At 40.5% G+C, this 27771-nt stretch overlaps 2 protein-coding genes across 6 annotated transcripts in view; both read right to left on the bottom strand.

Annotated features, from left to right (window-relative positions):
• The window catches only part of LOC132092645 (flavin-containing monooxygenase 5-like), a 40097-nt gene extending 13032 nt beyond the window's left edge, over positions 1-27065 (bottom strand). Inside the window, exons 1-6 of one of the 5 annotated variants that reach the window (XM_059498967.1) lie at positions 26375-26484; positions 20383-20576; positions 20201-20287; positions 9748-9888; positions 8060-8248; positions 7617-7782 (exon numbers count right to left, since the gene is read on the bottom strand). In XM_059498967.1, the coding sequence (XP_059354950.1) occupies positions 7617-7782; positions 8060-8248; positions 9748-9879 (487 nt within the window). In that variant the 5' untranslated portion in view covers positions 9880-9888; positions 20201-20287; positions 20383-20576; positions 26375-26484. Of the gene's footprint in view, positions 1-7616; positions 7783-8059; positions 8249-9747; positions 9889-20200; positions 20316-20382; positions 20577-26374; positions 26485-27002 lie in introns of those variants that run through there. The other 4 variants (XM_059498968.1, XM_059498966.1, XM_059498969.1 and 1 more) reach the window with 4 other exon arrangements.
• LOC132091733 (E3 SUMO-protein ligase ZBED1-like) lies at positions 15321-17587 on the bottom strand. The gene is made up of 2 exons (XM_059497856.1): positions 16121-17587; positions 15321-15857 (listed from the first exon to the last, which is right to left on the bottom strand). Exons 1-2 carry the CDS (start codon positions 17585-17587, stop codon positions 15435-15437), a joined length of 1890 nt encoding a protein of 629 aa, XP_059353839.1. The 3' UTR covers positions 15321-15434.
• Positions 27066-27771: the final 706 nt, after the last annotated feature.

Raw genomic sequence — 27771 nt, forward strand, 5'->3', positions numbered from 1 at the left:
GAAGTGCTTGTGGGAGAATTTTATCGTGCATTATGGGTTCCCTGAGCGCCTACATACAGACAAAGGGCCTGATTTCGAGAGTCACCTGATTAAGAAACTCTGTGCCATAGCTGGCATTAAGAAGAGCCACACTACACCTTACCATCCTCGTGGGAACCCAGTTGAGAGGTTTAACAGGACGTTGCTTAGCATGTTGGGTACATTGGACCCAGAGCAGAAGATAAGGTGGAAGGAGTACGTTAAGCCACTCGTTCATGCTTATATTTGTACCCGAAATGAAACCACGGGTTTTACTCCATATGAGCTGATGTTCGGCCGTTGTCCAAGACTCCCTGTGGACCTAGCTTTCAACTTGCCTGTCCGGGGGCCATCCCCTCGTTCGCACTCTCAATATGTGCGAAACCTGCGTTCTCGGCTGGAAGAGAGTTACCAGTTGGCTTTTAAGAATTCTGTGAAGTCTGCAAAAAGAAACAAGGCTAGATTTGATCAAAGGGTGAGGTCAGTCAATCTGGAAGAGGGGGATCGCGTGCTTGTCCGTAACGTAAGGCTCAGAGGCAAGCATAAATTGGAGAATAAATGGGAAAAAGACATTTACGTTGTGATTAGACGGGCTGGCGATCTTCCTGTTTATTCTGTGAAACCTGAGACTGATCTAAATGGAAAAGTACATACTTTGCATCGGGACCTTCTTCTTCCTTGTGGGTTCCTACCGCCAAGTAAAGAACCGGTATCGCAAGTAGATGTTCCTGCTCGTAGGCCCCAAACCCGAAGTCAGCAGAGACCGGTTGGGGACCTGGAGGAGAGTCTGGATGAGGATGAGGAGGAATGGTGTTCTTCCAAACTCCCAGTTTTACTCACTGTGCAGTTCAGTGTTGAAGGTACACTTCCTGCTCGGTCAACTATCAGTATCCCGGAACAGTTGGTTCCTTTACCTGTTGAAGGGGAACCGCCTCTATCGGTGGCTGCTGTGGATCAATCTATGATCATGGAGGGAGTCGTTTCTGAAGGGGATGTTGAGTTGGAACTGAAATTAGATCGTTTACCTGAGCCTGAACCAGTTTCTGAGAGGTGTCCGCCTGTGGGAGATTCAGAGCTTGACATCCCATTAGAGACATCACTCCAGTCCATTGTTCTATCGCCTTGCTCCGCTAACATACCTTCTGTGGTTTCTGAGTCCGTGGATGATTTAACTGGGCAGCCTGTTCGTCGTTCTGTTCGACGGCGTCAATTGCCTTCGCGCTTCCAGTATGCTGCCCTGGGTAAACCATTGATCTCGGTAGTGCAATCTTTGTTCCACACTTTAGCAGATGCATATGGGGAAGTTTTTACCAAGCCTGTGTCTAAGCCGATATGTACTCGGGTTCATGTTGTTTAGCATGCTTGGGAGTTGCATGGTTTTAAGGGGGGAGGGTGTAACCCAGATCATACATCCTGAATAGGATTTCTTAGTTATTAATTTAATAATTTTCTCCTATCTGCATATTGGTTCTCCTGGTTAAATATCGCGATGCTTTGTCATACTTTCACGAGAGTCTCTGCGTCCAATCACGTGATGGCGTGAGGTCACGTGACCTGCCGCGGTTTACAGGAAGTAAAGTACGCAGAGGTAGGGAGCATGGCAGACGCAGTGGGACGCCGATGTGGGTAGAGCTGCAGGAGCCGTTTACCGTGACCTAAGCTGTAGTAAACGAATGTATGTGAGGAGTGTGATTTGTGAATTGGCCAGGTGATTTTGATGGCGAGCTAACCAAAGGAGCAGGCCTCAAGCCTGTGAGCCCATATAGAGACTGATTGTACACAGTCTGAAGACTGAGCTACTCCTGCTAGGCCGGTAGGGGGCTCCTTGCAGCCCATGAACTTATTCCCCCACACCGCTCCTACTCATTGCCCACTGCAGCACACCTCATCCCTTTCACAAACTATTTCACTGTAAACCCTCTGGACCCTGATATCCATATCCAGTGTGGGTTTAATGAACTATGGGGGTGTGGGGATATTGTACAAATGGACTGATGATGACTTGAACTATGAACTGATATGGGTCGTAGTTATTAGATGATTGCCTGATCATGTTGACATTGTGACGTACATGAATTTATTGTTTTTTCCTCATTTGTTTATGAATGGCCATTCAAATTTAATGTTTTAGTGTTTGTTTGTTTTGTTGTAGTTTGAAAATATATGTATTATATCCTATATGGTTTTCTTGATCTCAATTTGTCAACTCTCTCCCAGAGTCGTTTATTAGAATCTTCTGATCGATTAATCTGCTATATGGAAGTTTTATAATCTTCTCGAGTATTATTAGCACACATATGGTACAAGTGCCTACGGTGAGGTGCCTATGGGGAAGTGAGACCACTAGTGGACACCCAGGGAAACAGAGACCAGACAGCGTGACATTACCCCCTCCTCCACGGAGCAGCTACCAGATGCTCCACCCGAACCAAAGAAGAGACCAAGGAATACAGAGACCAGGAGGGAGGTGGAGCTGCGGAGGACCAGGGGGAGGGACGGAGGGCCAGGTAATAGAAGGTAACAGAGACAGGAAGTGCCAAAAAAAACAACAACAACAAAACACAAGTCCAGGGGAGAACAGAAAGTTCAGTGGCCCAGGGCCGAACCGACAGGGCAGGAATCCAGGGTGGAGCAAGGTGGAATTGGAGCCATGCGGTTGAGTCAGAAACCCACCAGGATGGCGCAGAAGACCACCACATCAGTGCGGTCGAAACAGAAGCCCACCAGGGCAGCGCAGAAGACCACCACAATCGTGCGGCCGAGACAGAAGCCCACCAGGGCGGCGCAGAAGACCACCACATCCGTGCGGTCGAGACAGAAGCCCATGGCCGAACCGACAGGGCAGGAATCCAGGGTGGAGCAAGGTGGAATTGGAGCCATGCGGTTGAGTCAGAAACCCACCAGGGCGGCACAGAAGACCACCACATCTGTGCGGTCGAAACAGAAGCCCACCAGGGCGGCGCAGAAGATCACCACAATCGTGCGTTCGAGACAGAAGCCCACCAGGGCAGTGTAGAAGACCACCACATCCGTGCGGTCGAGACAGAAGCCCACCAGGGTGGCACAGAGGACCACCGCAACCGTGCGGTCGAGACAGAAGCCCACATGGGGCGGCACAGAGGACCACCACATCCGTGCGGTCGAGACAGAAGCCCACCAGGGCAGCGCAGAAGATCACCACAATCATGCGGTCGAGACAGAAGAGCCTGTCCTCCAATAAAAGACGACCATATAGGTCGTTTGTACAAGCACCTTATTACGACCCATATTTACGTTTTAAAGTTAAGCGCCATCTAGCGGGCGTAAAAATAATGAAAGTATCGCATTGCGTCTGTCATCATGAAATGACGTATCACGTCATTACCAATCAAAACGCACGTTCATTTAAATGCAATGTGTGGGCTTTTTACACCGATCTCACAGTATTTCCTACATATTTTACTAGGTTGCTTATTCGTTCGAATGACCACACCTAACCCCACCCCTAAACCTAACCCTCACAGAAATCATGCTTAATTATGATTCATTGAGCATATACATTTTCGTGCATGTCCGTTCCCTGGGATCGAACCCATGACAGCATGATTACATATCAAGGTATAACGCAATGATCTACCAACTGAGCTACACGAAACACAAACCAGAGTGCAAATAAAAGATTACAAAACATTAATATGAAAACGACCTTTTGCCGATCGGGGCACAATTGTAGGATACGCTCTGATGGGTCGTATTTCAGGGATTTGGACAAACGACCTATACGAGCCTATTGGTTGGAGGACAGGTTGAGACAGAAACCCACCAGGGCGGCGCAGAAGACCACCGCAACCGTGCGGTCGAGATGGAAGCCCACATGGGGCAGCGCAGAGGACCACCACATCCGTGCGGTCGAGACAGAAGCCCACCAGGGCGGCGCAGAAGATCACCACATCCGTGCGGTCGAAACAGAAGCCCACCAGGGCGGCGCAGAAGACCACCACAATCGTGCGGTCGAGACAGAAGCCCACCAGGGTGGCGCAGAAGACCACCACAATCGTGCGGTTGAGACAGAAGCCCACCAGGGCAGCGCAGAAGACCACCACAGCCATGCGGTCAAACAGGAGCCCACCAGGGCGGCGCAGAAGACCACCACAGTGGGATCGATGATACATGAGAGCAAGTCTGGATAGGCAAGTCTGAAACAGAGAACATGAACAAGTTAAGGGTGGCCTTCGTGGCCATGACAGGATCAGTCGAGCGCTCAGAGAGTTCGGCTGAGATGTGGAGAGGCTCTGGTAGTTCAGCAGAGACATGGAGAGGCTTTGGTAGTTCCCCAGAGACATGGAGAAGCTCTGGTAGTTCCGCAGAGTTTAGACTGGATTCAGGAAAATCAATGGTGACTTGACTCTGCTCATGAAGATCATTGGTGACTTGACTCTGCTCATGAGGATCATTGGTGACCTGACTCTGCTCATGAAGATCATTGGTGACCTGACTCTGCTCATGAAGATCAATGGTGACTTGCATTTGTTCATGAAGATCAATGGTGACTTGCCTTTGCCCATGAAGAACACTGGTGACTTGACTTTGCCCATGAAGATCATTGGTGACTTGACTTTGTCCATGAAGATCACTGGTGACTTGCCTTTGTAAATGAAGATCAATGGTGACTTGAATTTGCCCATGAAGAACACCGGTGACTTGACTCTGTCCTTGAAGATCACCAGTGACTTGTCTTGACTCCTGAGGTCTAACTGTGGTAGTGCTTAACTCATGAGTGTCAACGGTGACTTGACCTGACTCTGGAGTGTCAAGGGTGACTTGACCTGACTCTGGAGTGTCAACGGTGACTTTACCTGACTCTGGAGTGTCAACAGTGACTTGACCTGGCTCTGGAGTGTTAACGGTAACTTGACCTGACTCTGGATGGCTTGACCTGACTCTGGAGTGTCAACGGTGACTTGACCTGACTCTGGAGTGTCAATGGTGACTTGACCTGTCTCTGGAGTGTCAACGGTGACTTGACCTGACTCTGGAGTGTCAACGGTGACTTGACCTGACTCGACTCTGGAGGGTCAACGGGAACCTGACTCCACTCTGGAGGGTCAACGGGAACCTGACTCCACTCTGGAGGGTCAACGGGAACCTGACTCCACTCTGGAGGGTCAACGGGAACCTGACTCCACTCTGGAGGGTCAACTGTGGCTGTCATCCCGTGTAGAGGTGCTGGACAAGCAGCCATCTTGGGCAGTGGCACTGGGCCGGCGGCCACCTTGTGCTGTGGCCCTGGGCCGGCGGCCATCTTGGACAGTGGCGCTGGGCCGGTGGCCATCTTGGGCAGTGGCGCTAAGCCGGCGGCCATCTTGGTTAGTGGCGATGGACTGGCGGCCACTTTGTGCTGTGGCTCTGCGCTGGCGGCCATCTTGCGCGGTGGCACTGGGCTGGAGGCCATCTTGCGCCGTGGCGCTGGGCTGGCGGCCAAATTGTGCAGTGGTGCTGGGCTGGCGGTCCTACTGTCTGTAGACCCCGGTCTAGAGTCGGCCATCCCACCGAGAGAGACAGGTGTGGCTGAGTCATCCCACCGAGATCGATGCTGTAGGTAACTGGTGAACCCCCATAAGTCCAGTATCTCCAGCCCCTTCATCTCCCACCCAGGCAAAGGGTCATCCAGGCAGTCGTTGAATAGGTCCTTCAGGGCCTCATCATTATACCCCACCCCTTCTGCCATTGTCCAGAACATTTGCGCCAAGCACCCCACCTCACTCCCGTTTTGACGGAGAGTGGTTAGGTTGGAAATTCTCCCCGTCCGCTCCTCTATGGTGGCTGGGGAATGTATACAAAATCCCACACCGCTGAATCTTGGCATGATGGAGTCCTTTGGTTTAATAGGGTTATCCAAAATCAGAGTCAAAACAAGCCGGGGTCGTAATCAAACATCAGACCAAAACAGAAACAAACAAACAAACAAACAAGAACAGGAACAGGAACTTGAAGACTAGGAACGTGAGGACACTAGGTGATGGAAAGTAAGGACTCCATGCAGACAAACAGAAAAGGACTGGTTAATATAGGGAGGATAATGACTAACAAGTGAAGACACCTGAGTGCAATTAACAGGAGTGCATTTACTGTGATGAAGGGACAAGGCTAGTGGGAATTGTAGTGCCTACGGTGAGGTGCCTATGGGGAAGTGAGACCACTAGTGGACACCCAGGGAAACAGAGACCAGACAGCGTGACAATATCAATGGTAATATACTTCAGAGATATTTTACTCAAAATAATTTCTAAGGGTGCCAATAATTGTGGCCATCGTGCATTTGAGAAAAACTGTTGTTTCATCATAAGATTTTCTCCCCACTTTCAATTGTTTTACTTTAAAGTGTAACTAAACCCCTGCTCAGAGCCTGACTCCACCCACTGACAATATTTGAAAAATGCTGAAAAGGGGTCAGATCACAGCGGAGATAGAGGGGACGAACCTAGGGCGGGGCTGAGTGAGTGCGGCGTGATCCTGAGACTCGCAGTGACGGATTGATTGACAGCTGCTGTCAGAGACGCTAAAATGGAGAGTGACTGTAATGACGCAAGTAGCTTTGCAACAGAGCGATCATTTGAAGTAGAGGACTTTTCTCCCCCACTTTCACCTGAAGTGGAGGGTGTCGAGGTGTCTGTTCATATCAATTCGAGCTGCTGGCTCAAACTGCGGTCTTAACTCCCGCACCGCGTGGCTTTTCAGCGCGAGCTGTGTGGAGAAGCCCATTTCCACCTCCATTGCGTTGGAGAAGCAATCCCGTGTAAAACGCAGTTTGCAAACTCGAGCTCTAGGCGGGAACTTGCGGTCTTCCAGGCCAAGTGCATGCAACCACTGGCGCTTAATTTTAAAGTCTGCTGGTAAACTATGCAGTCCAGCAGTGCTGTCACAACCAGCAACACACCTCCGTACCATCCTGACCACTGTACTAAATACAGATAAATCTACGCTAACTTGAAGATCTAAATAACTATATAATTGCTATGCTAAATAGATGCTATAATAGTCTATTCTGGTCGTTACCAATACTCGCAATTCCAGCTCCTGACTCACTACAGTGATTTTGATGGTTTTATACTGTCAAGGGCAAGGGCGTGGTAGCTCGTACCAAGGGGCGTGGTGAGCTGGAAACTGCTTACATCACCTGCCACCGCTTACGTCACCTGCCACCGCAACATCCAATAGGAAAAATCAACTGCAGTAGCCACCGTTCAACCTGAAGAGGGCAGCACTCAGACGTTTTTACACCATATATTGTAGAATTAAAACACTTTATACTGAAATGTCAAAAAAGTTACTTGAATCAATGAACAGCACTAATAAAGCCCCATTCTTACAGACCATTAACTAAAAAAAGTTGGTCTAGGGTTTAGTTACTCTTTAATGATACGTTAGAATTTTTTGAATGAACGATCGAAAGGATAAACAATGCAGATTTATTTTCATAGCCGCCTTTACTCATGTTTACCTATGGTGCCATTAATAGTGGAGGGCACTGTGCAAATCCATTATATGCAGGGAATTAGTTATACACATAGTGTTGAATGCTGTATTATGATGACTGTGCTGTAATAACAGGTGAGCACCTGGGAAGTCTGAGAGGGGTTTGATGGGCTTTGTGTAGTGTCCTGCACACACTAGAACACCATCAAACACATGTGTCTCGTCTCGTCCATCTCTGTCCATGGTCACCACTTCCCACTGACCAGAGTTAGAGAAATCAGCCCTTTGTCTCACACTGCGAACTGTGGTCTGAAATACACCAAACCACATAACGCCTGAATGCTACCTTTCATCTTTATAAAGAGAATACTCAAAACATATGATAGATCCTGAGAAAACACACACAATAATATACACAATTTTGTGAGAATAATTTTCCCAAGCAATATGTTTTCCTGTAACATCACTGTTGCCTAACAATCCCAACCTCTAACTGTAAAATCTGATTGGTTGAAATGTTTGCCAGGACCAATGAGATTTTAAATCTAGAAAATCTCAACGGACGTTATGTTATGGTGTTTATTACCTGAAAGTGAATGTGTTTGAGCAGGTTAAAGTGCTCGGCATAGAGTCTGAAGTACTGCATTAACGTAGAGTTGTTCACAAAGTTGGGGAAATGATCTGGCATGGGGAAATCACTATAGCACATCATCTCTTTAGAGGTGTTCACTACGACAGAACGATAAATGCTGCAGCGGTCTTCCTCTGGTTGTTCCTGTGCACAAACATGGAAACACAGTCAATTACTTTGAACTCACTAACAGATAAACCATATTTAGCATTAAAAGTGTTGTTTAAAGGTGAAGTGTGTAATATTGTTTAATGTTAAAATACTCTCTCTTATCCCATCGTAATATGCAGAAATAATAAGTAAGCCATTTGAAGCATTTTTGTCCCCAAAAGTGTAAACAAAACCAACTAATTTAGTAGTTTTGAAGCAGAGCTATCTGTATGCTGAACAATTGCAGTGGGTGGGAGTGTTTAGGAAACCTTTAAAGACATAATATTAATAACACATTTTAATTTGTGTATCTTGTTACATTCAGAAAATGCAAATTACAAATAGGTCAGAACATAAAAATATTTAGGAAAAACAAAAACAAACTAACAAGAAATGTCCATAAAAAGAAGATGGTGCAACAATAATTATATCAATTATTTGATTTACACTACCGTCTAAAAATTTGGAATTGATCTAAATACAACAATTTTGATCATAAGTGACAGTAAAGAAATTCATAACTTTACAAAAGATTTATTTTTTAAATAAATGCTGTTTTTGAACTTTTTATTCATTAAAGTATCTTAAAAATTCGAAAATATCGAAAAAATTTACCATGGTTTCCACAAAAATGCATTAAGTATGACACTGAAGATTGGAATAATGGCTGCTGAAAATTCAGCTTTGCCTTCACAGAAATAAAATCTATTTTAATATATTAAAATATATTAGAAAGTTATTTTATGTTGTGAGATTTCAAAACACTGCAGTTTAGTGATATCCGGTTCACGAACAAATCATTCGATGTAACCGGATCTTCTTGAACGAGTTCACCAAATTTAACCGAATCATTTGAAACGGTTCGCGTCTCCAATAAGCATTAATCCACAAATGACTTAAGCTGTTAACTTTTTTAATGTGGCTGACACTCCCTCTGAGTTAAAATAAACAATATCCCGGAGTAATTAATGTACTCAAACAGTACACTGACTGAACTGCTGTGAAGAGAGAACTGAAAATGAACACCGAGCCGAGCCAGATAACGAACAAAAGATTGACATTGAATGATTCGTTCGCGAACCGGATTTCACTAAACTGCAGTGTTTGTTCTGATGTCACATGGACTACTTTGATGATGTTTTTCTTACCTTTCTGGACATGGACAGTATACCTTACACACAGTTTCAATGGAGGGACTGAGAGCTCTCGGACTAAATCTAAAATATCTTAAACTGTGTTCCGAAGATGAACGGATGTCTGACGGGTTTGGAACGACATAAGGGTTATTAATGACATAATTTTGATTTTTGGGTGAACTAACCCTTTAAGCCAAGGGCTTCTGGCACCTGATCTTGTATTGATTAGAATTGGTGTGTTACAAATCATTCTTATTCATTATATCAGTCATTTTTCAAATAATTTTGGTGCCATGTATGGCACAGAAATGACACACTTCGCCTTTATTGTTGAGCTGAATTGAATTAATTTTCAACCTTAAACTTCCAGAGTCCTCCAATATCATCACTGCTCTCAAAACACACAGGCTCCAGCCCTTCATCCAAGCAGCATTTGATGGAGGTCAGTCCAGAGCTGCCTGCTCCAATCACAGCCACACGCTTAGCCATGCTGCGAGTCTGCACAGGAAACATGGATCGGTGGTTATAAAAACATACTGTTACACTAGTGTGTCCTCAACTATGACAAGTACCTTCGAGGTTAACACATCCATGTTTGGCATGGATGTGCAGCATTTATTGGTTAATCATTAAAGGGGTCATATGGTGTTGCTAAAAAGAACATTATTTTGTGTATTTGGTGTAATGAAATGTGGTTTAAGTAGGGGTGTGCGATATGGGAAAAAAAATTTCACAATTTTTTTTTTCACAATATCACGATTTTATCACAATTCTTTGTCATGTTGGTTTTACTATTTTGCAAGTTGTCTGAGCATCACAGCCAATCTAATTTCCCCATTATAAAGACAAAGCCTTTCTAGGTAACAAAAAAAGAATGGCAGGTATTTAGACCAAAGAGGGTGAAGATAAAAATGTTTGTTCTTATTTTTTAATAACAAAGATAAAAGAATGACAAAGATACACATTACAAATACACATAAAATACCAATAAAACAAACAGTGCTTTATTTTCAGGTACAATAGGTGTATTTAGCAGAAGCATTCAAGAAATTGAATGAACAAATATAAAAATAAAACACTATATAAACTGATTCCTAAAGCAACTCTATTAAATTTATTCAGTCAAGAGCAGTGAGTGATTTTTCTCTTTGTGTTCTGGTGTTTTATTAACGTTAAATATTTTACCCAAAAATAAAAATTCTGTCAGCTGTCTGTCAATTCTGTCATAGTGTTTTATTTTTATACCACCATTTACTCACTCAAAAGTGGTTTTAAAAAAAGGTAGCTTCTTTCTTCTTCTGAACATAAATGCTATTTTAAGGAATGTGGAAAACCAAACAGTTGCTGGTCCACAGTGACTTCCAGAGTATTTTTTGCTACTATCAAATTCAATGTGGACCAGCAACTGTTTGGTTACCCACATTCTTCAAAATATCTTCTTTTGTGTTCAGAACAAGAAAGAAATTAATACAGGGTTGGGACAATGTGACAGTGAGTAAATAATGACAGAAATGAAATTTTAGGGTGATGTATCCCTTGACAGTAATGACGGTAGGCTCCATGTTTAATAGGCCTACTGTCCCTTTAAGACCTGCACGCATTTAATATACAGGCACATATATGTTTTTCTCTCAACTGTTTACTTTCATTTTAGACAACCAACCATCTGAGTCTACATGTAAACCTTGTGTGTTTTGACAGTATTAGCGCTAAGATAACTCAGTTCAATAATCAAGCACTGTTTGACAGACTTTAGCATGTGCGCTTAGGGTGTATGCGGCGCTCAGAAAATGCATGGGTCAGACCAGCGCACGAATTAAACATTTAAAAGCACATGAAAATATTGAGAGAGTAACTCTACCGCTGAGTCAACACTGCTGTGAATGCATGTGGCGTTGTACAGTATATGACGGAGGCGCCAGAACTGCAGCTGATAGAATGTGAACTGTAGTACGATACTACGATATTAAAAGCAGATCGTGGAGACATTTTTATCGTCCACAATCAAAAATCGTCATATCGCCCACACCCCTAGGTTTAAGTTCCAAAAAACACAGTATAATATTAGTATAACATTATAATACCATTCATATTTTTACTTTTTTTTATAATTTAAAGAAACCAGTCCGATGAACATTTGAGGCTCAATCCTATAGAAAAGCATAAACGGCATGCAGTTGCATCGAACAATGATAGAAAACATCATTCAATGTAAATTGTAATAATCATATATAATAATCGCAATTACAATTTCAAGTGAATAATCAACAATTATGATTTTTGTCATAATCGTTCAGCCCTACTCACATGTGTGATGGAAATGTTACGGCCCTTACTATACTGTGATGCTGTGAATCTCAGAGCACCGAGACAAAAATATTAAAACCCATTATAAACGAGGCATTGGTTGCATCCAGTGTGGACATAATTACGGATTATAATGACAATATCAGCGGTTCTCCATTTCAGTCCTCCTGCCCCGCAGCTCTACATATTTTGCATGTTTCTCATTTTTTTCAATATGCTTCACATTTCTTTCGGGCATATCTCAGAGAGAAAGTCAAATGTTTCATAAATTTAACATAAAATGTAACATAAATTTCCTTAACTATTTCTATCCATTCAACAATTGTCGGGGAACCTTTACTTAGCCATTTCCTAGTTATTGCTTTCTTGCTACCTGCTAAAAGTATTTGTAACAGATATCTGTCTTTCTCAGCCCTGTTGGTAGATTTACTAAATATATAAAGCTGAAATTAAACTCGAGGTCTGAACCTAATATTGATCTAATTACCTTCATCACCTCTATCTAATAGAAAGAAATAATAGGGCATTCCCAAAAGAAATGGAAGAGACCAGCAGACATATTACCACACATTCTCCAACACTGACCATGTTCAGGATTGTTACTCTGTGTCTTATTTATATTAGGGGTTATAAAGAATCTTAAAGTGTTTTTCCAGGGGAATTCCCTCCACAACCCCGAGCTTAAGTGGTAGATTGTGTCCTACATATATTCAACCAGTCATCTTCGCTTATCTTTATGTTAGCTTCTTTCTCCCACCTCTTTTTTACATACATTTTTGAAAGTCCCGTCTAACAGTAAACATGAGTATAACCTGGAAATTAGTTTTCTGTTATTATTACCCCATATGCATCAATGAATACTCTAATAAAGTCTTTTCCCTTCTCTCCAGTAGTTTTAATATGTTTATCAAAGTGGTGTCTTAGTTGAAGGCATCTGAAAAAATATTCCTTCCCTAAATTGTATGTATCCATGAGTTCTTTGAAAGTATCCAAACCATCAGTGGAGGATATTATACAGTACAAAGTGAGACCTGAATTAGTCCAGTGTTTGAATCTACCGTCCAGTCCAGCTGGTGCGAATTCTGTATCAAATTTCACCCAACGTAATCTTCATACATTTCTTTCAAATTCCTTATTTTTAACCCTCTGGAGTCTAATGGTATTTTTGGGGTCTGGAGAAAATCACTCTCACTGACCTTTTCCTGGACTGTGGCCAGCTGGTGGAATGACCTCCCAATCTCAATTCGTACAGCTGAGTCTTTACTCATTTTCAAGAAACATCTAAAGACTCATCTTTTTCGCATGCACTTAACCAACTAATACTAGCACTTTTTCCTTTTCTTGTCTTTTCATTTATAAAAAAAATAAAAAGAAATAAAATAAAAAATAGTTATACTATTTATAATCTATACTAGACTAACTGAGACTTGTCATGGCACTTGTATACTGTTGTTGTTCTCTTGTTGATCTGACTGCTTCTATTGTTCTCATTTGTAAGTCGCTTTGGATAAAAGCGTCTTCTAAATGATTAAATGTAAATGTAAATGCTGTGTGATGCGTGTTCCAAAAAAAAAAAATAAAAAAATAAAAAACTGGACGCGCTCCGAGAGAAGGTCGTTAAAATCAATTTCCTATTTTCGTTTTCGAAACTTGTGTTGGTTGGTCCAATCGATTAGTGCAATAAAAATAATTGAGTCGGTCCTAAATTGACAGGGTCAGTCGGGTTACAGCAAACAAGAATATTTTTAAGGATGGCCTTACACCTGAGAAGACAAAGGCCTGCATAATGAGCTGCATAATGATCCTTTCAGTCAGCTGTGTCACTGAGAGGGAGGAGTTACAAGAAAGAATGTGAGGACAAAATAAATGAATATAATTTTATGTTTGTAGTTTATTTAGAATATATTTAATTATTCCACAACATAATTTAATATCCATGTGGGAGTGCAGTTAAACAGTTTATTAGGAACAATCAAAGCTGACTTTAAAAAATATAATTTTGCATCAGTACTCCAGTCACACAATCCTTCAGAAATCATTTTAACAATTTTATTTTCTACAAAAAAAACATTTATTGTTATTATTATCATTATTATTATTATTCATGTTAAAAAGTGCTGAGAAATATATTTTTTTCCAATTTTTTTAGGGGGGATAAATTGAAAGAACAGCATTGTTTGTTACATTTGTTATGGTATAGTATTGTATATTGTTATTGAAACTTCATAATATTTCATTTAGTCAGGAATTATAGTTTGGAAAAAGTCTTTGGAAAAAGTCTAACTACCGTATTTTTCGGACTATAAGTCGCACCTGATTATAAGTCACATCAGTCCAAAAACACGTCATGATGAGGAAAAAAAACATATATAAGTCGCACAGGACTATAAGTCACATTTATTTAGAACCAAGAACGAAGAGAAAATATTACCATCTCCAGCCGTGAGAGGGTGTTCTATGCTGCTCAGTGTAGACTACAGGAGCCCTGAGCAGCATAGAGCGCCCTCTCGCGGCTGTAGACGGTCATGTTTTCTCTTAGTTAATTTCTCTTGGTTCATTTCTCTCGGTTCATGTCAAATTAATTTTGATAAATAAGTCGCACCTGACTATAAGTCGCAGGACCAGCCAAACTATGAAAAAAGTGCGACTTATAGTCCGGAAAATACGGTAGTAAAATGTTTACACGTTATTTGAAAACTAGTACAAGTACATAAATAAATAAAAAGAGACTTACTCATGTTTATGATCTCTGCTGAATAAAGTGCTTCATTCTTTTTTTCTGAGGAAATCCAAATCTCAAATCCTCAACCACATCACATCTTTTTGTGGTGAATTATGTCTTATTCCTCTCATCGCGAAGCAAACAGTAAAATAAAAAAACTTGAAGAACAGTCTCGCTGCGTTGTCTTCTGTTGTATGGGTGTATTCAAGCCGTGTCATGAAGTTTGAAACATTAGAACCTGAATAGAGCGTTCAGTGCGGGGCATGGTCACATTACAAGATAATGAACGGAGACGTGAAAAACGGACATCGCGTTGTTTTCATATGGATTGCTTTATCACAGAATATTTGTTTTTGGCAGAACTTGTTTAGTTTAAAAATAGACATGTCAAGCTTTCTATAGATATATCTCTCATGTCTCTTTGTTGAGAATTCACTGAGTTACAGTTCATTTTAATGACGCGTGTCTAAATGAAGATCAGCGCAGACAAAGGCTGCAGACAGCACACCTTGATATCTTTATTTTATAAGTGCACAAAGTTTTGCTGTTATTATGTCTGTATACAAAAAGATAGACCCTTTACAGATTCGATTGATGTATTGCTCTTATCTGTATGATCAAAACTGAAAGTGTTATTTTAGTTCTTTTCGGGGTTATCAGGAGAAAATGCCTTATAACGTGTATACTAAGCATGTAACGATTCACTGAACTCGCGATGCGATACGATTCACGATACTGGTTTCACGATACGATTTTCTCACGATTGTTTGTACAAAATGAGATTTAAGAAAGATAAATGAAAAAGTTTCCTTTTATTATTTCCTTCTCACTCGGACAAAATGCTGTACATTTCTTTCTGAAACTGAAATATCTTTGTCAAATAACAAAACTAAATTGAAATATTAAAACAAATCCCCCCCCAAAAAATAATACAAATAAAATAAATATTTTCATGTAAACAAACTAAGGCTTTGCCAGTGCTCTTTCCTAGCTTAGAACCTTTTTTTTTTTTTTTTTACATGTTTTTTTTAAGAAATATCAGCATATCCACATTTTCTGGGCAAAGCTGAGATCTTTGCACATTCACAATGTCCCCTGCTGATGAAAAAACCCTTTCACTAGGGACAGAGGTGGCTGGTGTGGAGAGATATGCTTTTGCTATACTGGATAGCAGTGGGTATAGCCTAGCATTCTCTTTCCACCACTTGAGTGGACAGCTATTGAGGGAAATGGATGTTTCAGCACTGTACTTATTCATTTCTGCATCAATCTGACTGATGTGCTGTGCAACTGGTTCATCGAAAGTCCCTCCAAGGAGATCTTCCAATGCTGTTTTCTTGGAAGGAGGTTGTTTCAGCTCTGCTCCTGCTCTGTCTGTCTGGTCAAGAGGCTGCTCTGCTGCAGTGGGGTGACCACTGGCACCTTCTTTGCCCTCATCCTGCACAGAGGAATAGCAGAAATAAAAAGACTAAGTAAAATCTAAGTACAACATTGACAGGGGTTTCACATTATTATAAAGGCAAGATTTTAATATCATTTGTTATAATTTGTATCATTAATACTCAGTTTACACAAACACATTTGGAAACACATTTAGAAAAATATGCCATAATAATAAACTAATTATTTAAAAAAAATCAATTTAGAGAGAGTAAAATAAATACAATTTAGAGAAAGAGTAAAATAAATACAATAGGCTACCTGGTTCCGCAACATCAGTACAGCTTTCTCCTTCAGTCTGTGGAATACATCATCGCGTTGGTCTGTCTCTAGATGAGGCAGAGCCCGGAATCTGGGGTCTAATGCGGTGCACTCCAGCAGGTGGTTGTACTCTGAAGTGTATCTGTTGTAAAGGTTGTTCAGTATAGCTCTCTTTATGTTGCTCACAGTGGGGGAATCTTCTTCGTTGGATGCCATGTTATGCTCGATCATATGCTTTAAGGGCACAATGAGAGACACAGTGGGGTTTTTTTCGTCACACAGCACAGTGGTGGCCGTTTTGAGTGGCTTTAGAAGCTTCACTATGTCCTCCGCATCACGGATGTCTGAGCCATCCAAAGTATCGATGTCACGGACATTTCGTCGAACGTCGTTGCTCAGTAGAGTTGCTGTCACAGCCGCTTGCTGTTCGAGATAGCGTTCGATCATATCCAGACTGCTGTTCCAGCGCGTAGCGACATCGATGATTAGCTTATGCGGTGGAAGCTCCAGCAGTATCTGTTTGGCTGCGAGCGCAGCTGTGGCTGTGGAGCTTCGGTGAAAAAAGGCAGCAATACGCCTCACTCTGCCCAACAAACGACTCACGCGGGGCACACTCAAACCCGCTTGGCTGGCTAAGTTCAAAGTGTGGGCAAAACACCTGACATGGGGGGCCAGCCCAGCCTCTCTGACAGCAACCTCCATATTCCTCGCGTTGTCCGTGACCACAGCAATTCCATGGTTGGCCTTTTGAAGCCCCCATTCACTCACAGCTGATTTTAAAACTTCAGCAATATTAGCTCCGGTGTGTGTTTCGAACAATGGGCGAGTTTGGAGAACAAAATTAACCATCTCCCACTCACTGGTAATCACATGGGCTGTGACTGTAAGATAACTCTGGGTAGCCCTGGAGGTCCAGCCGTCGGTTGTAATTGATACACTATATGCTTTTCTGAGGGTCTCAATTACCTTAGATTTTGTTTCCCTGTAAAGCGCTGGCATGACAGTCTGGCTAAAGTGGGGGCGTGATGGGATGGTGTATTTGGGCTCCAATTTGTTGACGAGTTGCCTAAATCCTTCATTTTCTACGACGGAAAACGGCCTCATATCTTTTGCCATGAAAACGCCGATACACCTTGTGATCTCCTTGGCTCTCGCACTCGTCGCCGCGAGTGGGGCTGCAAATCCGCCGGTCAGTGTGGTTTGGCCCACTAACAGGTTTTTACGTGCAGACGGCGGTGACTGGAGCTTTTCACGGTGGTGACGGTTTGTATGCTGCATCATGTTTGTTGTGCTATTGGTGTATATTAACATCTTCTTGCAGTATCTGCACACAGTTTTTGTTTTGTCCGTTACCACCTCACCGCTTTCATTTTTAGTCTTCGGAAAGCCAAAATGCCGCCACACATCCGATTTGAATGAGGTTGGTGCATCCTCAACATCAACGTCATCTACACTTGCCGCCGCCATTTTTGCTACTGTTTAAACTTACAGCTTGTTCGCTGTTATCGCGCCTGCAAAGCGAGGTCAAAATATAGGCTACTGCTTCAGCACCCCCTGCTGTTTAAAACGTGTATCGCGATTCGTTTTACATCTCAACCGACACGAATCGTCACATATTATTATCGATTTTCAACCGACTCGGAGTGCATCGTTACATCCCTAGTGTATACGCATTAATCGACTTCAGGGGGTTAAGTAGTTTGTGCCAGATATTAAGAGGGACTGTCATCCAATTACTTAATTTTTTCAGATGCTTTTTCAAGAGTTTTTTTCACCCAGTATAGACTGGTGAGGTATGCTTGACTTTGCTCTAGGTCCTTCTATTTTGCATCACACACAGGGTCACACCAACAGACCAGAGAACGTAACTTGTGCTGCTCTATAATCCTCCAAACACGGTAGAGCCATACCACCTTTGTCCTTAGGGAGTTGTAATGTTTGAAATCTAATCCTTGGTTTTTGTTTTCCCCACATAAAAGATGAGATAGTTCTATTCCAATCACTGAATTGCTTGGGATTGAAAGAAGGCAAGGATTTAAAAAGAAAAAGCCTGGGTAGTATATTCATCTTCATAGCGTCTATTCTGTTGTACATATTCATTGGTAATAATGGTCAACGTTTTAAGTCTGCTTTAATATCAGCTGTTATAGGAATGTAAATGTGGTCATAAATGGCCGAGACCTCTTTAGGTATTTGTACCCCTAAATATTTAATTGTATTACTTTTCCATTTAAATTGACAGATTTTATATGCACATATCTTATGTTGTGTATCTCCTATTATTACCCCCGTTATATCATTGTCTTCTCTGATTGCCTGTGCCAGAGGCTCTATGAATAGGGCGAAAAGAGTGGGACTGAGGGGGCATCCATGTCGACATCCCCTTTCAAGAAATACTGTTTTGGATAAGTCCCCATTTATTTTAATTCTAGCCATAGGAGAGAAGTATAGGGAATTTAAACATCTAATTACCTGGTCATTAAAACTAAAGCAGCTAAGGACCAAGTATATATATTCCCAACGGACAGAGTCAAAAGACTTATAACTACAGATTCCATATCACTGTTCCTCATATGGTCAATGAGGTGGAGAGCCCGTCTCACATTGTCCTGGGTTTGCCTGTTTTTACAAAGCCTGTCTTGTCTGTCTATTGTCGTTTTGCAAGTATTGACGCATATAATCTGTAATCTATGTTTAAAACTGATATAGGTCTATAGGAGCTGCAGTCTGTTTTGTTTTTACCCACTTGTCTCCAGGACAACGGAGTCTCGTCACCTCCCAGAACATAGTTAAAACAATCCTTTAGCATTGGTGTTATTGTTTCCCTGATGGTTTTATACCATTCTGATGGGTACCCATCTGCACCTGGCATTTTATTTGTTTTTAATCTTGATATTGTCGTTTATCTCATCCTCTGTTATCTCCCGAGTTATTATTTTGTTTTGCTCTGTCCCTATAGATGGTAAGTCCAAAGATGTTAGAAAGGATAATATGACAACTTACAGTTGTTCGAGGCTGATCATATAGTTTTGTGTAGTAAGTTTCGAAAAGAAATTTTGTATGTCTTCCAAATTATGATACATCTCATTGGTCCTGGGGTCACCTCACTTCTCCATGCAAGTAGTTTTTTACGGATGTCTTACGGGTTTGGAACGACATGAGGGTAAGTTATTAATGACATGATTTTGCTATTTGGGCGAACTAACCCTTTAAAATCGTTCCTTACTTCATTACTTTTCTCACGCCAGGAAAAAGAGTGTGTACACATGGTCTAGAATGTCAGTAAGGTGTGTACATATTTACGCCAAATATATTTTTTCCAAATCCATATATGTGCATACAAAATTGCAATTTTTATGCCTATTTTGTGCTTATGCAACGTTTATAAATGAGACCCCTGGAACGGTGTTGTAAATACACCTTAACCACTGATTTCTAGTTGTGTCCTGTTTTTGTAAGACCAAACAAAGTAGTTTCATTTTCACAAGGAAACACACAGCCTCTCCACAACATGGCACAACAATAGCGAGAATAAAAGTTACGCCTTCTTTCTTAGCATGAACATTTGGATGGCGTTATGCAAATCTTCCCACATCGTGACATGGACATGTAGGGGAATGTTAGAACGAGCTGTTTTAGGTAGGTGTGCTTGACTTAGTTTTTGTAAAGATTTTAGACTTTAGTCTTTGCAACTTTACAGATCTTCTTTATGCACCAAGAGCTTGTAACACTCCAAAATTTAAATTTCGCATCATATGACCCCTTTAAAAACACACAATGCCATCAGACACAAAAGCCCTATTCGGATAGGACTAGTTTTCTAAACTACGTTTGAGTGTCGATTCTTATCACCTGACGTCTGGGATTTTCATGTACCAATTCGGATGGGACTAACATCTCCGTGTTTATAAAAACTAAATACTAAATGGCTAGTATAGCAAAACCATGTTAATGTGTGGTTTCTTTAGTTTAACTTGTTTTTCTTTATTTTGTAGTAGGCTAAACCCATGTTTAATTTTCATAAAGGTACATCTGTAATTAAAACATTATGAGTGCATAAATGAACGTGAGTAATCTTACCTGATGCTGATATTACAATAGCCAGTATTCGGACGGGATTAAAATCACCAAGTATGTCTGTGAAACACAGATTTCTCTAACGACCCCCTGTAAAACGAGTCCCGTCTGAATAGGGCTAAAGACAGACACTAATCTAAACATATGCAGAAAGCTTGACGCTTGTGACACAAATAAAATCTTACCTTTTAACGGAAGATGGTCTCAAGCCCTCAGCGTTCAAAAATGCCCAAACTATGTTTTTCTTTTCCTAATAGTTAGAGCAGCTTTCCCTTGCAACCGTCTCACTGAAAACAGCCTGTTATGTAAGAAGTTGAGAGCATCTGATGTTTCAAAGAAGAGGGTGGTCTCAGCTGCCTCTAGTTTAAGGAGGATCAAACTGTAATGAATTAAAAACAGCATAGGTTAAGTGTTAGAGGATTTAAAGAACTATCAAGAAAGTAATTTCTTATGATCACAGACATGCAGGTCTTTATGTATGGGTGTTGTCATAAATCTTATCATAAAACAAAAAAGAAGTCCATTTGTTTTTCACAATTGTCTAAAACATAAGCTAGTACAACTCTAATGTAACTTGGAGGAAGTTGTCTCAGTTTTCTCTGTTAGAGTCTCTGTTTAGTAACAGATGATGATACAGGTTGTCCTTTAAAATAACCAAAATTATTTTACTATTTGTGGCGAGTGGGGCGGGGCCGAGGGACGTGGGAACAAGGAGTGAGGCCGGCAATGATTGGGAAATCAGTGACACCTGCGACCCACTGCCGGTCTCGAGTCCCACGTAGGAGATGGAAGGATATAAAACTGGAGCGACGACAGTGAAGGACGAGAGAGGACCAGGCCTGGGCTTTTAGTTGTGTTTTGGTTTTTATTTGAGCGCACCAGTCGTCCGTGAGGGGCTGGTGCGCTGTTTTGTGTTTATTTTTGTAATTAAAATGTTATTTGATTGTCCGCCGGTTCCCCCCTCCTTCTTCCGGATGAATATTAAGGTTATATCATTACAGTGGCAACTAAAAGCCCAGGCCTGGTCCTCTCTCGTCCTTCACTGTCGTCGCTCCAGTTTTATATCCTTCCATCTCCTACGTGAGACTCGAGACCGGCAGTGGGTCGCAGGTGTCACTGATTTCCCAATCATTGCCGGCCTCAGTCCTTGTTCCCACATCCCTCGGCCCCGCCCCACTCGCCACACTATTGTTTACTAATAATTGGAAGTTTAATCTTACCGCCCGCCATGCCATTGCTCTTTACACAGGATGCGGCAAGCGGCGCAACCGAGGTGCCACCCACCCGCGGTCCCAGGGCAGACGTTACCACAAAAGCCCAAACGATGCCACAATTCAGCTTTGTACACAAAGCCAGGAACTGGAACAATTCATCCTCCATTACTGGCTGCGAACTATATTAATGCTAACGATAGTGGTGTGCCTTAATGCTAGAAATTCCTGTCACTGTTCAGAGACGAAGACTGCTATCCAGTGGTCGGGATTCGAACTCAAAATGAAACAACTGCCATGAATCTTGTGTGATTTTTTTTTCAATATCGAGGTTCCTTTTTTGAGAATCGATACAGTATCATCAAACAAAATATTGCAATAATCACGTGTATTAATATTTTCTTACACCCCTAATGCCGGGTACCCCTTCCCATGAAAGGTAAGGTGCATGTTGAGCTAGAAAGACATATTCTCCCAGCAGTGGACCAGATGCTTGCAAAGTCTGCAGGAGCCAAAGTTTTCACAAAGCCAGTTACAACATCAGGGTTCTGGCAGATCCCGTTGTCCCAGGACAGCAAACTGTTGACAACATTTATCACCCCTTTTGGGAGATATGCCTTTACCATTTGGGATCTCGTTGCTCCCAGAGCACTTTAAATGATGCATTTCATAAATGCTGGAAGGGTACAATTGAGTTGTATGTCATGCAAGTCACATATTAGTTATATGGTGGGAATATGCAGAATCACAATGAAAGACTGCACTGTGTCCTCAAAAGACTGACACTGAATGAGAAGTGTGTGTGTTTGATGAGGACAACATTATGTTCGTGGGTCATCACATCACAGCAGGAGTTACACCAGACCCTGGCAAAGTCAAGGAGATTATAGAAATGCCCAAACCAACTGGGTTGGAAAGAGTTGAGGAGATTTATTTTACCTCACCTGGCATCTTCCACTCAAAGATCTGCTTGCTCAGTGAGAAAAATGAATGGTGTTGGGGGACACCACAAAAAGAGGCATTTCAGAACTTGAAAGCTGAATTGATTTCTCATCAGTGTTGGCCTCAAACTTACAGTCAGTTGTGTTTTGCTCTGTTAAATAATGCTGAATGGATCCGTATATATCTATATGCAGTCAGGTTACAGCAACTAGTATTGTGGTCTATTTACATCTCCGTGTGGTCCTGTTTGGTACTGCAGTTCGACTTCTTGTTATTTTTATGTATGTATAAAAAATGCGTTAAACAAATTTGTTTCTTTTCTTTTTTTTATCACAGTTTTCACTTTTATCAATTATCACTGTATACATAATTTTTGAATTATGAAAAAATATAAATATATATATATCTTGAAAAAAGCTAGCTGAAAATATTGTGGGAATCATGTGTTACGGGCAGAACGAGATGAGAGGCATGCGGATCCATATGCAAGGCTTTATTTAGAAGACGTGGTCAGAAACAGGCATGGGTCAGACAATGGCAAACAGGTATATTGAGGGCAAGACAGAAGAGTAATCCAAAATGGGCATGGTCAATCAGCAGCTAACAATAACCAGGGGGCTTGACAAAAGGGTTAAACAGTATCCAAACAGGGCGAGACGAAGGGGTTATCCGAAATACAGAGGCAATGATTACAACAAAAACAAAACAGTCAAGACAAGACAAGACTAGGCTAAGACTAGTAAACTTAAAGCAGGCTCCGTTATTTAGCTATCACATGAGAAAGAGAAAGTCCATGGTTTATGTAGCATGTCTGATTGGATTCTGCTGTGTGTGTGTAATCAGGGCATTCAGCTGTGTGTGTGTATCATTTTGTGTAGTGCGAGAGTCAATGTAATGAGGGGAGACCTCTGGTGGCAATAGAATGAAAGTCCATGGACAGGATTACTGACACATGCTCAGTCTTGAACTTGATAAAGCAATTATCTGTATTTAAAGTGCTTCAAGTCTGACTATTGTTTATTCATGAGCAAAAACGATCATGCAATTTGAACATTGTTTGTGTGATATCAGTGCAAGGGATGCAAACTCATCATGGGTGAAAAAGGTGACAATGACGAGCCCCACCCCCACCCACCCGAAAGTAAAACCATCCAACTATAATCATTTAAAGTCTTTACTTTATTATTATTTTCTAACTCCAAATTCACTTTAAATGTTAAATTTCATTCATGAAGACAGGTAAAATTGTCTCCTGGTGGAAAACAAAGAATTAAGATGAAAAGGACATGAAATTACCATTATATCCAGTAGATGGCAGCAGAGGATCACCCGTTAGCTCAGTTGCCATTTCAACTCCCTAGGTTTTATCACATCTTGATGTTTAATTTATTATAAAATGACTATGAAGCATAGCAAGTGTAGGAAGTCACAAAGACTCATCATTTAAAAATAAATAAATAAATAAGCCCGACACCAATAGCATAGTGTTAATTATTTAAATACTTAACTAGTTAACTAAAAATTTAATTAATTATTAATGGTATAATAATTAAAAATGCACTAAATATTTTGGCTTTTTTTTTATTTAATTTAAAAACGAAATTTTTCAAACATTGCCTAAAAAATGACACATCAAAAAGTTTTTAAGTGATCTTTTTCTGAAGAAGCTGTTCAAGGCAACACAGACCTGTTGCTGCTTTCGTTTTGTTACTCTAAATTTACTTTGCATCACTAGCACAGCTCTCATTTGACACTGACTTGTCAGATTGTTTGTTCCGTCCATTGCTACAGTTATCAGTGTCAATCGATGAATTTGGCAGATTCACTCGTGTTTGTCATTCCTGAAATAGTATAGGTGGATGGTTTGGTCCTCTTACACTTCTTAAAACTGCAAATGAAGTAAAAACCAAGCAAAGGGTGCTTCCCTTATAGCGTAAATGTCTGAGCTTTCTCACATGGAAACTCCTGATATAATCAATAACTAACTGAATATCTTATTTGCATCATGTATGCTTTATTTTTGTATTGTGATAATAGGAAGCTCTGTGAGCGTGTAGAACTACACAAACTTATGAAAACAAAAATTAGATCAGAGTAGATTCTGACAAATTTAAAGCAAACACCTGATTTTCCATTGCATTCTACAGAGATGCCTGTGATTGGCAACAATACCCAATGCTGCAAAACACCTTGTAAAGCACGAGCGCAAACACAAAAACACACAGGAGAGTTTGAAAGCGGGTGACTTCGAGCGGGTACAAAATTAAGTTGATAAAACTTTAAACCCAGCCAAAAAAAATTTCTCATCGGATCTACACGAATCTCGTAGGTGACCTATTTTAATCTCAAAAAGGTGAATTTTCATCAAAAGGTGAGGAGTTTGCATCTATGAAGTGTACTGGCTTGCCTTTATGGTTTAACACTGAAAATGTCAAATTTTGCTAAATGTTTATCTTTATCACCAATTGCAAAATGATAGAAAATGGTTCAAAGTTCCCATGATAATAACATTGAGTAGATTAAATAATAATAACTTTGTAAATGAACAAATAAATTATTCAATTAAAATACATCAATTAAATCGGAGCCTGATTATACACAGGCTATATATGTACAAAATTACTAAATAACTAAATAACTAATAACTAAATAAAAATACTAAATAACTGTATATATATATATATATATATACATTTTTGACAAATTATATTACCACAGTTGGCACCTTTTGGCAACAGGTTTTATAATTAAATGTTCCAAATGTAAGCCACCCAAAAAAACTTTGATTTCTCTGACCTAAAACCATGCGGGCAGTTTGTCAGTACCTGCTCTCACCTCATCTCTATGGAAGCATATGGGTAGCGATATTCAATTTGGAATGTAATATGCAAAATGACAATGCAATATGTAAAATGGCAATGCATTTCTGTATTTACATTTACATTTTCCAATACATTTGTGCAACGTTTGGTGCAAAATGATAAACGAAATATGTGCCCAGCTACATCTGACTCAAATATTATGCTAATTAACAGTGAGCGGTGGTTTCAGACATTACAGTGCTTCACTCGCACTGACTCTTATTCTGACTGAAAGAATGAAAAGACCGAGCTGAAGGTGGAGCGATTCGACCAATCAGATGAAAGCAGCATTTCAGCTCCGCCCACCAGTGTGAATGAAACATTGAAGCAATAAACTGGCGCGAGGGGGCGGAGACGTGATCGGCTCGGACATTCATTGCGGGACATTGAATGAAAATGCAATCGTAAGTGTCTTGACTTTGAGTGTTAATGCATTAAAGAAAAATTGCATTTAAATGATAATTTTGCCACAGTTTTTGCTTGAACATGTTATACATATCTAATCATTTCTGTAATACATTTTCATTTTAATTTTGCAACTTATAAAGCGTTAAAATTAGTTTTCATTTCACATATTAAAACTGGTGTATGAAATGGCAAATGAAAATTATGTAATTTAATTTTCATTTTGCACCAAACGTTGCCCAAATGTATTGGAAAATGTAAATGTAAATACAGAAATGCATTGTCACTTTACATATTGCATTGTCATTTTGCATATTACATCCTAAATTGAATATTGCTACCCATACGCTTCCATATATCTCCAGCACTTTTGGTTTGTTTTTCTCTCAGTCTCCTTGTCTTGCCCTTTCTCTTAACCCTCTAAAACGAAGCTTTGATAAAAGTGTTTTCATTCTAGTCTGTCAGTGAAGAAGGTAAACAGAGGATCGACTGTTTCACACACCATAATTTCCTGGAAATCATGGTAACTAAGTGTACCAGGTATTTACTAAGTGTACGAATTAACTCACAATGTTATTAATCTTATCGCTAATACTGTATGGTAATGTTTCTTACATCCTCACATTGACAGAACGATTTATTTCATTAAACATCACGAAAATATAGGCCTACATTACCAGAGTTAATACATTAATCATATTTGAATTAATAACAAAAAGTCAAATATTTCACAACTTAAATAATATAACTTAACTTACACCTCGGAGAGAAAAAAGACGGCAGTCTCCACATCAGTTATGGCGCCACTGCATGTAGGGTCGGTTTTATTAAGAGTGATAATGTGTGGGCTGAACATTACATTTTCACTTTTTTCTTATTCCACTCGTGAGTGCTGTTTAAAAGGTCAGGGACTGTGCATTCGATACAAAAAGCTGATATCTAAGTACAACATGTAAAATGTAGCCAAACTTTTCCATGAGACTGAAAACAGTAGGGAAAAATGCGCGGGAGCGGGACATTCCTAAACTAATCCTGATAACCGATAACTCGGAAAAGAACACGGTGTAATGAAAATCAGTTTTGCTATAATTTTACTCAAAAGGGAACGAGAATACTGAGAAACAGTATTTGTATAAGTCTAAAGACAATGTATTTTTGCCTTTATTCCTCTGTTTTACACATTTGTGTAACATTTCAGTTGTAACCGCTCTTCCAGAGCAGCAGTTTTACTGGTTAATGCAAATCTATCATCTAACGTAACTAACTATAACTTTATCAAAATAGCAGCACTTGCTGCAAACTCAACCTGATTGTCAGTGTGATAATAAACGTATTTTATTAATATATATTATTATTAATATATTCGACAACAGTCACAAATCTTACCAGAGAAGCGCCGTCTGCCAAGTGCGTGTCCTTCCCGCTCTGACCGCTGTGCTTGATTGACGAGACTCACGCACACGGACGTTCCAAAGCCTCGCTCACCTTTTCACATAGAGATTATGTCGAATGTGGATCGTGGGACGAACAAATGTTAAATACACTTATATTAAATACACTGATACATTCTAATACACTTTACATTCTAGTGTATTTTCTCCTTCACGTCAGAAAAACATTTTGAGAATAATAAAAAAAAACTGTCTTCTGACTTAAGCACATTACGTTTTTAATTTTAATAAAAATTAAAAACATTTTTTATAGCATTTCATCAAAGTCCTTTTAAGGTATTCTATAGTCTTTGATTTAATTCAATTAATTTATGCAATTGTGTTAAGTATTTTAAAACAAGATGTCTGTTACACTCAATAGTTCTAATATTAGGTGATAATGTGTTAATATTTTAACTCACATTCTATTAATGTTATTAAACTTTTGTTTGCAAATTTAAAAGCATCTTTAAGAACAATTAGTCCAAAAATCATTTCGCTCTCTCTGTCTCTCTCTCTCTCTCTCTCTCTCTCAATCTCTCTCTCTCTCTCTCTCTCTCTCTCTCTCAGGCCAGGGGCGAAAAGGGGATCAAGCGGCAACCTCCCGCTCTCTCTTGTAAAACCAAAAAATTACTTAAACTGTAATTCATCGACTGGCCGCTTGAGGCCGGCTGCAAAAGGGAGTCAATCCCATAGACTCCTCATGTTAAAATTACCAACATTAC

This window comes from Carassius carassius, chromosome 18 (genome assembly GCF_963082965.1).
Source record: "Carassius carassius chromosome 18, fCarCar2.1, whole genome shotgun sequence".
NCBI classification, from domain to species: Eukaryota; Metazoa; Chordata; class Actinopteri; order Cypriniformes; family Cyprinidae; genus Carassius; species Carassius carassius.